The sequence below is a fragment of the Nanorana parkeri genome, unplaced genomic scaffold (assembly GCF_000935625.1).
Source record: "Nanorana parkeri isolate BGI_ZX_2015 unplaced genomic scaffold, ASM93562v1 scaffold1099, whole genome shotgun sequence".
Classification (NCBI taxonomy): Eukaryota; Metazoa; Chordata; class Amphibia; order Anura; family Dicroglossidae; genus Nanorana; species Nanorana parkeri.
In genome coordinates, this window is record NW_017307367.1 from 291,940 (window position 1) to 304,262 (window position 12,323).

Consider the following 12,323-nt stretch of genomic DNA (forward strand, 5'->3'; position numbering starts at 1 on the left):
AATATATATATATTGAATAAATAAGTAAAAACCTACTCTTTTACAAGCTGTGTTCATAATATTGTATAGATTTCTGGCTTTGTTCATTAAAGTCGTTACCCTTGGTAGTCTTCCACAGTTTGGAGCTGAGACAAAGTTACGCAGTTTTGTCATTACACATGAATTCTGAAACAAAGCAATTTGTGGTTAATTACAATAAATGCCAGTGTGTTAAAATCATTTCCAGGGACACTTTACTGCTAAAAGTCATAATATAAACTGTAAAACTCAATACTGTATACTTTAAAGATATATTTTTATTTTAGTCAGGGAAATATAAAATAATGCATATGTATATCATATAGCCTTCTATTCAGTCAGTAGGTGGAGATCTAGTACCCTTTTAGCAGGTTTACAAAGATCAATAGCACAAGGTGACATTCACACACAATGACTTAAACACAGATATAAAACAACAGTTTAAAATCTTATAAACTTTATAAATAATGTAAAACTAAATTACCCAAAACCATTATATTTTTAAAGTGAACCATAAACTTTAAAAAATCCAAACACTACTTTAAAAAAGTGTAGAATTAGAGATCTCATTGCTATAATCACAAGTCTATTATAAATTAAAAAAACAGTTTTTATTGTTATATTTTCTCTCCTAGAACCCACTTTCACTTCAGAGCTGCTCTAAAATAGACTAAACACCATCTATATAATTGAATTAGATCTGTGATTCACTTCAAACTCTCCACTACTCATGTTACCAGTGAGATCTACACCACAGTACACACTTCTCACTCTCCAGTATCCGTGCCACCAGTGAGATCTACACCACAATACACACTTCTCACTCTCTAGTATCTGTGCCACCAGTGAGATCTATAACCCCAGTACACACTTCTCTTTCTCTAGTATCCATGCCCCCAGTGATATCTACACCACAATACACACTTCGCTTTCTCTAGTATCTGTGCCACCAGTGAGATCTACACCCAAATACACACTTCTCACCCTGCAGTATGGCTCCATTCACACAGCTGTGTTTGCAAGTCAACATGTTTTTTACGTTCGTACATGTGCACAAAAATGTGCAATTTTGAATAGATGTGCATTTTTCTTCGCATTTGCAGCCACTACTGCAGACTGTTGGGGACAGAATGTGCTGAAATTGCCCAGAAAAATCGTGCATGTACTTTTTGTCGTGTTTTTGTGCACAATTACGAATGTGCAGGTGTGAACGAGACCCACGAGAAATAATTTTTTGGCGGATTTGTGTGTTTTACGCGCATACAGATACGGGCGGAAAACACTAATGTGTGAATGGAGGCTATCTGTGCCACCAGTGAGATCTACTGTACACCCCATGACACACTTCTCACTCTCCAGTATCCCTGCCACCAGTGAGATCTACACTCCAGTACACACTTCTCACTTCCCAGTCACCATCCTTCTGACAAGATCCTGGGGAATGAGTAGCCCAACTACTCGATCTTCTCTCGAAATTGGGTGGGTGCCATCACCATCCTTTCGACAAGATCTTGGGAAATGCTGAGTAGCCCAATACTTGTCTGATTAGATCAAAAACTTGATCATCTTCATGCAAGATTTGGACTATTCACCAGATCTCACCGGAAGGAGTATGACTCCCCGCTCACCTAGGCACTGCAGGGGGAAGCCAGGGGAAAGGTAAGTATATTTAATAGCTCACTAATATTCACTTAGTGAATATTATGGAAACTGTGTTTAATTCTTTCATCAAGTCATGTACAAGGCAAAATCTATACATACTTTTTTTTTAGGTTTCCCTGCAATCAATTGTAAACACTGACTCATTTTTCCAAGCAACTATTATCTACTCCTTTAGTAAATTCAACCCACTGGCTCAAAAAAAAATATTTGGCAGAGCTGTGCCACTTTAAGAGCAAGTGGACACAGGCTTAAAAGATCAGTAAGGTTAGTTTGTGTTTTGAACATTCAAGAGCAGTCTCTATTCATAGAAAATCAACCCCAATGTAAATGTTTAGTAAACACATGGTGAACTCATCTCAAATGCCTGTGTTCATGAGTCCTAAGAAAAAATAGATATATGTCTTCCTTTGCCCTTTAGATTCAAAGATCAGAGATCTGTTTATATGGTGCCCTAGTAGTAGATGACACATAAATAAAAATCAGGCTATATAAAATAAACCAAAATCTTCATCCAGGTACAGAGTTGTTGGAAGAGATTCCACGCATGGTCCCTGCGACAGATAACAGCTGTTAGAAATTGATGCATTTGTTACTCCTATATGCCCCAAATGATAATTTAGGTACTTACAGCAGGTAGAATTCTCTGCAGAGTTTTGTAGGATTCTGTGATCTCTTTGCTCAGAATGACCACTCTTGAGTAACACGTTGGGGGAGCAGAGTATGTGAACAGAAACAATATAGTAAGTGCTAAGAAACTCAGCAAAAGCTTCATTACTGTTTGCAGTGTGTCAGCAGAGGGCTGCTAATGGCTCTTGCTGCGGTTTGTAAATCAATGGACTCAGAGACGGGCAGTCAACACCAATTTATACAAACAGCTGAATCGAGGAGAGGAAAAAAAGGTTCTAGGCTGAATGCCAAGAGCTGAGATGAATGTTTACATTCAAGACATGTCAGGAACAGGTTTCCTGCATTTCAAAAAGTAGATAGAGAAAGAATGACCAAAACACGCAGGCATAGAACTAGTTCTGTGGAAAAAATCTGTAAATAATAAATTAGTTTTCTTGCAATCCAGATTTATTAGAGGTGAATTATGAAAACTGAAGCAAAGAGAGGAGTAGCTTTTTCCAGCAGCAAACAACTTCTGTATTTTATTTACCTTATGCTGGATAAAGAATAATTGCCATATGCTATTGAAAGGCAGCAGAAAATAATTATTGATCAGTTTTATTTTTAACATTTGAAGGCTTACAAGTTTATAAATTGATGTTTAATATGATTTATATCATTATTTGTTTAAAAGTTTACATGTATCAAATTAAGTTATTATATTACTCTGTAGTAATAAGAAAGCCCAGCATTAGGCCATTTTAATAAGAAAGCCCAGCACTAGGTCTGCAGGAAAAAAGGGAGATCCTCCCTTCTGCCCTCCCTCCTCACCCTCTACCATTCACTCCACTTCTTTCCTATCCCCCCTGCCCTCCTATCCTTTACCCTCCCCCTTTCCTTTTCTTCTCTCCCCTCCACTCCATGTATTTCTCATTCCTCTTGCTCTTGCTTCCCCCTCTCTCCTTCCCTCCTCTTTTCTCCACCTCTTCTTCTTTCCTCCCCTTTCCTGTCACTTCTTTCCTCTCCCCCTTCCTTCCTCTCTTCCCTTCCTCTCATCTTCTGCTCCTTCCCTGGTCTCTCCTCCACTTTCCTCCTCTCTTTTCTTATTCTCTCCATCCCTGCACTGTCCAAGAGGAACCACACACTTAGTAATACCTATGAGAGCACTTAGCATAAGCTGTGGAAATCCAAGGCAGCTCCCCTCCCCTCTTCTCTTCTCTCCTCTTCTCCTTCTATTTACTCTTCTCTCTCCACAATTAGTTTAATCTGAGCTCTCCAACTTACCATCAAGGATGGTTGTAACCTTTGGACCTGCATGCTCTCCATCTCCTAGTTGGAGTATATTCTCCATTGAGAGACAGAACAATTACTTAGTCACAATCACATAGAAAATTCCCTCAACCCTTTTGCTGCCGGAGAAATTTTTTTGCTGAAATGCAAATTATTTTATATGACAATGCTCTTAAAACCCTAAAACATTGTCAACTTTTATCTTTTTATCAAATCTATATTTTTTAGTAAAGGATGAATTCAAATTAATTTTAGTGCACACAAACACAATAAAATGTTCATTTTTTTTTAAATTATAAAAGATTAGACTGAATTCAATTGAGTAAAGAGATACCAAATATGTCAAGACTTAAAATTGTGAGTGGCAGCAGAATGGATACCCAATGTTTTGTCCACCATGGGTTATGATTTCAAAATCTTTATACCTCATAAACTTAGCATTGCCCAGCAATGGCCCTTGAATTATTCCTCTCACTATGGTGTGCACAGTGATACCTAATTCATTGTCATTTATGTACCCTTATGCAACATACATATGTATTAATATATAAATGTGTGCAAGGCTAACGTTAAAAAATATTTTTATTTTTAATTTTTAAAAACCTTTTTAAAAAATTAACTTTAATGCTATCACAAGGGGACTGCAAGCCTTCTATGTGATAGCCTTTAAGGAGTGACAAGTGATCTTTACAGAGGCATCAGGGATCTCTACTGCCTCCTTTGCACTCCCCCCAGCTAAACTGAATACAGACTTTGCTTGATTGGCTGTTTTCCCAGATGAATCTGCCAGGATCTGACAGCTCTGAAATCGGAAGTGCTCAGAGCTGGGTGCTTCCTGGTTCTGTGCTTCTAGGGGAGATGGAAAAATGGATGCTCCTTGTCTCCTCTCTGCTCACCATTCTGACAGTGCCAATTGGTCTGTTGGGTTGTTTTGGGTCTTGTACAAAGTGTAAAGTTGCCAGTATCACTTCTGTATTAAGATATGTGGCAATCACAGGCGCCAAAACACAGTACCTGCTCCTGAAAATGGTCTTCCAAAGGTATATACAGGGGGGCAGCTCCTCACAGTCAAGGGAAACCGAAAATCTGATGAGGACAAAGCAAAAGGAGCGCCTCCATAGTGTAAAATGGATTTATAAAGGATAAAACACACAGCTGAAAAGGTACTTACAAACCAGCTAGTATAAATGAGCAGAAAGCGATATAATCTTAGGAGACCATCAAGATGAATACACGAAAATAGGGTGAGGGAAAGGAAGTGCTAGTACTAAGACTGAAGCCATCTGCACGCTGACCCTCTTTCAGTTGATGCGTTCCTGAGGACAAACCTCTTTCATCAGAACCTGAAACATCACTATCTTTGCCTGACTCTTAAGACTTTTAATCTATCTATCTATCTATCTATCTATCTATCTATTCAATAATGATGTCATATGGACGGCTTCAGTATCAGACAGGGGGTACATCAAAAACAAAGCCATAACAGGACACAGAATGTGCATACAATTTTTATTGTGTTATGGTTCATGCATTATTACATGACATCTGCAAGTATTTTGACATAATACTATGGCTATATGATAAGGAGAGCCAAGAATAGAAGACAAGAAGAACATAGAATGTGCCTCTGTACAACTCCTTCTTGGCCAAATAGAAGATACACTTGCATAATCCTGCAATGCAGGTGCTGCCTACATTTCTGTCCCCATAGCTGAAGTATGACTAAACAGAGGCGAACGACTACTGGCACCACCAGTATTGCACAAGCAGGTCCCATCTGTGTCTCAACAACACAAGAAGCTTCTAGCAGCAATGTGCCAGGGCATAGCCACATAGATTTACAATGGGTACATCTGTTTACTGGGACATCAGATTCCATATACATGTGCTGGATAATGTGCATATTTGTAATAATTTAAAAGTCCAATTTATTTAAAAAAACATACACAAACCAAGAATGTCTTCCTGTCTGGCACACAAGAAAGGGCTCATTATCCTATGAGAAAAATCTTCTGAGGACCGTACTGTTATTTTGCACAAGTTGAACAGAAACAGAGTTTCATTATTTTTTATCTGAAAGGACATTTTGTCTGGAGTGAAATTCCTTGCATACATCTGAGAGTGTAGAATCCACTAACTTTGCTATTTTCCCTGCTCAGCCATACAGTAATTATGTTGCTTTCAGGCTCTGTTTCACCAAATGAAATATACGACAAAATGTATTTCATAACAAGTACAGTAACTCCTAATGAATCCAAGTCTGGCCTTCTTGGGACACCTCATTACACGTGTCCTTCTGTCTAACCCACGGTGATAAGTCGAAAAATAAACTGGACAGTTCGAATGGTTCTTTCAAAAATAAGCATAGAGGGCAGTCATTTCAAAAAAAAATTCCTATGGGTCACATATTGATGGAGAAATAAATCAAAATACATTTAAAAAAAAAAGAAAACTGCAAGCAAAACACAGTTTTTGGTAAAATTTATGTCATAGATTTATTTGACTCACGACTCGCATAAACTTGTCATGAGAAAAGTACAAGGGCCGCCTTTGCTGAACCATTTATTAAAATACTAGTTGCTTCTTGTATGCTGCTCCTCTGGCTTTTTTTAATGACATAATCACTGACCTGGAACATGTATGCATATCAGGAAAGTTACAGTGAAGCAAGCCATTTTTAGATAGTCATGCTCAACTGGACTTGTTCTATAATGTTGAAGACGTTTCACTACTCTTCCACATGGCTTTCTATAGATCTAAAGAGTGTTGAGGACATACCCCAAGATTTATAGCCACACATGTATATCAGCCACCGTAATTCAATCACTGTAGTAGTGTCATGTAATGTGTCAAGGATGAGTGATGAAAAATGTGCAAAATCATGCAGATGATATGGCTGCAACCGTTGGACTTTAGATGATCTACTACATAAAGCTACATAAGAGGACAAACATAAATCTGATATACAATTATACTAAGTTAAAGTAAAATTAAACTCAAAAAAATACTTGCTAGGAGGTACAGCTATTTGGAAGATGAAACTTCGCTTGTCTCTATGCACAGTGCAGCATACACTCCCAGCATCTTTAGGATCCCAAAAATGTAATGGGGTACCAGGACATTGTAACTCTAATGTACATACACATGAAATACCTCATAAATGCACCCCCCCCCCCCCAAGGGCCAAAAAGAGAAGATGCCGGAAGAAGTGGTGGAGAAGACAGCAGTGGTGACAGTGAAATGGTCATGAGGGGCATGCAGCTGTCTGTGCAGGAGGAAGGCAATCCTGGAACCCCACCCCTCTGTTATTATCCATAGCATGTAGCCCTCAGAGAACAAATCAATTGATTACAGTTAGCACAGGAAGAGGACAGGAAGCTATTAGCTCACATGATTTCCAGCAAGACCAGTAGGTATTCTTTTTACTCATCAAACAGATCTCACAAAACACTTTTCAGTGATATATTGGGTCCAAAAGGGACCAAATAAGAGAAATTAATTGTTAGGATTTATATACATTTTATATACCTTTAAAAAAACTAACCCTTGCAATGGAGCTATCCCTGCACTGCAAGGGTTAACTGCTCGTTTTGGTCTAGGGGTGCAAATAAACAAAATATACTCACCTAATCCTTTGTCTTACCTGGCTGCTAGACCACCCCGCAGCCTCTTCTCCTTTGGGCTCGGACAGACTAAGGACCGCTGACATCATCACGTCTAATGCAGGTCCATTGACTTGCATTAGACATGAGGAACCTGAGGCACATTCCACAGCCGGAGTAGAGGGGGAGAGAGGTGAATACTGACTGTAGCAGGACAGAGGATCATGTGAGTATATCGTCTTTATTGTGCCCCTGGACCAAAACAAAGATTTAGCCCTTGCAGTATGGGGGTAACCCCACTGCAAGGATTTAGAGTTATAAAAACCTGGAGTTCTTCTTTAAGTAGAATATACTAGAGTATTAGAAATACACTATTGCCTTTACCCTGCAGTGGAGTACATTGTTTTTCCCCCTTTTTTAGTCAGCTTAATGTAAACTATTGCATATTAATGATTTGTGTGTTCATCTTCAGACAGCAGCTGAAGCTCTAGGCTCCTTTTCATGTTTATTCTTCCTGCTGAAAAGGTACTTACAAACCAGCTAGTATAAATGAGCAGAAAGCGATATAATCTTAGGAGACCATCAAGATGAATACACGAAAATAGGGTGAGGGAAAGGAAGTGCTAGTACTAAGACTGAAGCCATCTGCACGCTGACCCTCTTTCAGTTGATGCGTTCCTGAGGACAAACCTCTTTCATCAGAACCTGAAACATCACTATCTTTGCCTGACTCTTAAGACTCTTAATCTATCTATCTATCTATCTATCTATCTATCTATCTATCTATCTATCTATCTATCTATTTAACTATTCAATAATGATGTCATATGGACGGCTTCAGTATCAGACAGGGGGTACATCAAAAACAAAGCCATAACAGGACACAGAATGTGCATACAATTTTTATTGTGTTATGGTTCATGCATTATTACATGACATCTGCAAGTATTTTGACATAATACTATGGCTATATGATAAGGAGAGCCAAGAATAGAAGACAAGAAGAACATAGAATGTGCCTCTGTACAACTCCTTCTTGGCCAAATAGAAGATACACTTGCATAATCCTACTCAGAGAACAAATCAATTGATTACAGTTAGCACAGGAAGAGGACAGGAAGCTATTAGCTCACATGATTTCCAGCAAGACCAGTAGGTATTCTTTTTACTCATCAAACAGATCTCACAAAACACTTTTCAGTGATATATTGGGTCCAAAAGGGACCAAATAAGAGAAATTAATTGTTAGGATTTATATACATTTTATATACCTTTAAAAAAACTAACCCTTGCAATGGAGCTATCCCTGCACTGCAAGGGTTAACTGCTCGTTTTGGTCTAGGGGTGCAAATAAACAAAATATACTCACCTAATCCTTTGTCTTACCTGGCTGCTAGACCACCCCGCAGCCTCTTCTCCTTTGGGCTCGGACAGACTAAGGACCGCTGACATCATCACGTCTAATGCAGGTCCATTGACTTGCATTAGACATGAGGAACCTGAGGCACATTCCACAGCCGGAGTAGAGGGGGAGAGAGGTGAATACTGACTGTAGCAGGACAGAGGATCATGTGAGTATATCGTCTTTATTGTGCCCCTGGACCAAAACAAAGATTTAGCCCTTGCAGTATGGGGGTAACCCCACTGCAAGGATTTAGAGTTATAAAAACCTGGAGTTCTTCTTTAAGTAGAATATACTAGAGTATTAGAAATACACTATTGCCTTTACCCTGCAGTGGAGTACATTGTTTTTCCCCCTTTTTTAGTCAGCTTAATGTAAACTATTGCATATTAATGATTTGTGTGTTCATCTTCAGACAGCAGCTGAAGCTCTAGGCTCCTTTTCATGTTTATTCTTCCTGCTGAAAAGGTACTTACAAACCAGCTAGTATAAATGAGCAGAAAGCGATATAATCTTAGGAGACCATCAAGATGAATACACGAAAATAGGGTGAGGGAAAGGAAGTGCTAGTACTAAGACTGAAGCCATCTGCACGCTGACCCTCTTTCAGTTGATGCGTTCCTGAGGACAAACCTCTTTCATCAGAACCTGAAACATCACTATCTTTGCCTGACTCTTAAGACTCTTAATCTATCTATCTATCTATCTATCTATCTATCTATCTATCTATCTATCTATCTATCTATCTAACTATTCAATAATGATGTCATATGGACGGCTTCAGTATCAGACAGGGGGTACATCAAAAACAAAGCCATAACAGGACACAGAATGTGCATACAATTTTTATTGTGTTATGGTTCATGCATTATTACATGACATCTGCAAGTATTTTGACATAATACTATGGCTATATGATAAGGAGAGCCAAGAATAATGATGTCATATGGACGGCTTCAGTATCAGACAGGGGGTACATCAAAAACAAAGCCATAACAGGACACAGAATGTGCATACAATTTTTATTGTGTTATGGTTCATGCATTATTACATGACATCTGCAAGTATTTTGACATAATACTATGGCTATATGATAAGGAGAGCCAAGAATAGAAGACAAGAAGAACATAGAATGTGCCTCTGTACAACTCCTTCTTGGCCAAATAGAAGATACACTTGCATAATCCTTTTCATGTTTATTCTTCCTGTTGTAAAAAACCTGTTGTTTACAAAGCTCAGCAGCTCAAGCTAAAATGTACACACAAGCGGTTGAGTCAGAGATGTCACTATGCCTAAGGGTTCAAGTATAAAATCTAAATCAGTGAGACAGTCTGCAAGTAAACAAATCCTGTTATACTCTCTCTCATAATGCTCTGGGAACTCACTGTAATGAGTGCACCCTATGTTAACTGTTTATTTATAAAATAAAGAGACTGAACCTTGCCCCCCTAATTCATTTTACATACAGTTTAGTTGTCATAAGTAACAGTCGAGTATAACTTGTCAGAAAACAATAAGGAAAAACAAAAGGGTACAGTTGGTTTTTATAACCTGACCTATGAAGATCATGACTGAAAAATATATTTTGGTATTTCACCTTTTCAATGGAGTTTTTTGTAATGACATTTTCCCACATAAGAATGTCATTCTAATTAACTTATATTCTAAAACACTCATGGTGAGCCGACTACCTAGAATAAAATAATAGTTTTGTGCTGGTCACAAAAAAACCTCTGCTTTATTACTCCTGAAACATCAGCAAGATGTTAAAGTTACACTAAACACAGGAGTTACATTTTAAAAATACATATTTTAACATAAAACAATACTGTAATGTGTGCCTTACTGTAATCCATGGTTGTTTCCTTTATCTTTGCTGCTCTTGCTTTTAAATCTGAATCTCTTCTCATGCTGGGCAGAACTTCTGTTTTGCCGCAGACTGCCTTGTCTCTGAAATGGATACATGGTGTCTGTGTGAAGGATCACAACGTTAGCCAGCACTACAGGAAGAGGCACTCAGCTGCAAAGGGAAGTTCTCCCCCAGCATGAGAAGAGATGAGGATTTAAAAGGAAGAGCAGCAAAGAGTAGGGAAACTACCATGGATTACATTAAGGCGCACATTGCAGTATTGGTTTATGTTAAAAAATTAGGGTTTAATGTCAATTTAACTATTAACGAAAATGTATCTTATTTGTGTATCACTCGGCTGTAGATCCTCAAATTATCTCTAAACTTGTGCTGACACCGTTCTTCCTTCTGGAGGGTGGATAGTTTTGTTCCCCATGGTCCCTGTGTGTGTTGTAAAGTAGCCACTGCTCCAAGCTCACTCCTGTGATGGACTACAATCTCATGTTTAGTTTACTAATTTGTATTCAGATTGTAGTCCATTACAGGAGCGAGCTTGGAGCGATGACTACTTTACAACACACACAGGGACCATGGGAAACAAAAGTAGTCACCCTCCAGAAGGAAGGACAGTGTCAGCACCAATTCACAGATGATTTGAGGATCTACAGCCGAGTGATACACAAATAAGATATATTTTTGTTAATAAGTTAAGGTCCTTGATTGCATTTCTCAGATTTAACTCCCGAGTTTAGTGTCACTTTGCGGCTGAACAAAATTAGATGTGTATTTTACATTTTATAGTTCTCAATTTATATGTCTCAGAAGAACATCAGGTATGGTGAGATGTCTGTGGGTATGAACAGACGGTCATAGTACAGACGTCTGTCTTGCGAACACTGTCTGTTCCTCTACCAGTGTTTAAAGGGTCCCTGCCCCCAAAATATACATTTTTGTTTTTGATGGAAGTTGAGAAATTATACCAACAGGCAATTTCATGTCCTTTGGGTAATTGGGTGAGATATTTGTGTTGTGACATCTTGAACCATTATGAGGGTTTCCTACTTTCCTTGTTCATTTCCGTGGGTGAGAATACCAAAGGAAGAAGGAGCTGAAAGTACTGCCCAGCATTAGGCATTATTGGTTCTTCCTACAGAGTGAAAATAAGTGGGGGGTCGTCTTATACGCCGTCAAATACGGTAATAACTAATAATAATTTCTGTCCCGGCTGCAGTATTAATCTACCCCAAGGATAATTTATTATTGCTGCGGGTAAGGGGGTGATTATTATTGCTGCATGGGGTTTTTTTTTTTATTAACTCCTGCCTAAAAACAATTCTCCCCCAGGCAGCGATAATAACTGCCCCCCTTCCCCGCAGCAATAATAAATTATTATTGCTGCGGGGGAAGCCTAGGTTTCTAGTTATGCCTCTGATGTGTAGTGCTGACTTTCATTATAATGTATTGCTCCCGCATAGCTGGTGGTATTCTGCATTGCTGTATGATAATTATACAGCAATGCAGAATAGCCCCACAGAGAGCCCATATAAACCACCTGAAAGCCCTTATAGACCACCCGAGAGCCACACTGCCCCCCTGAGAGCCCGCACAGCCCCCCAGAGAGCCCAAACAGACCACCTGAGAGCCCACCTGAAAACCCTTATAGCCCCCCAGAGAGCCGCACAGCCCCCCAGAGAGCCCATACATACCACCAGAGGGACCACAGAGCCCACCCAAAAGCCATAATAGACCGTCTGAGAGCTGCACAGCTCCCCTGAGAGCCTGTACAGACCACCAGAAACCCCACAGAGCCCACTTGAGAGCCGCACAGCCCCCTGAGAGCCCGTACAGACCACCTCAGAACTGCAGAGCCCCCCTGAGAGTATTCAGGTCTAAT

The 12,323-nt window shown here is 39.2% G+C and overlaps 1 protein-coding gene across 1 annotated transcript in view; it reads right to left on the reverse strand.

Moving 5' to 3' along the window:
- The window catches only part of CYTL1 (cytokine like 1), a 4,267-nt gene extending 1,716 nt beyond the window's left edge, over positions 1 to 2,551 (reverse strand). Inside the window, exons 1-3 of the mRNA XM_018567820.1 lie at positions 2,309 to 2,551; positions 2,184 to 2,231; positions 37 to 165 (exon numbers count right to left, since the gene is read on the reverse strand). Coding sequence (XP_018423322.1) covers positions 37 to 165; positions 2,184 to 2,231; positions 2,309 to 2,452 — 321 coding nt within the window. The 5' untranslated portion in view covers positions 2,453 to 2,551. The remainder of the gene's footprint in view (positions 1 to 36; positions 166 to 2,183; positions 2,232 to 2,308) is intronic.
- Between the last annotated feature and the right edge of the window lie 9,772 nt (positions 2,552 to 12,323).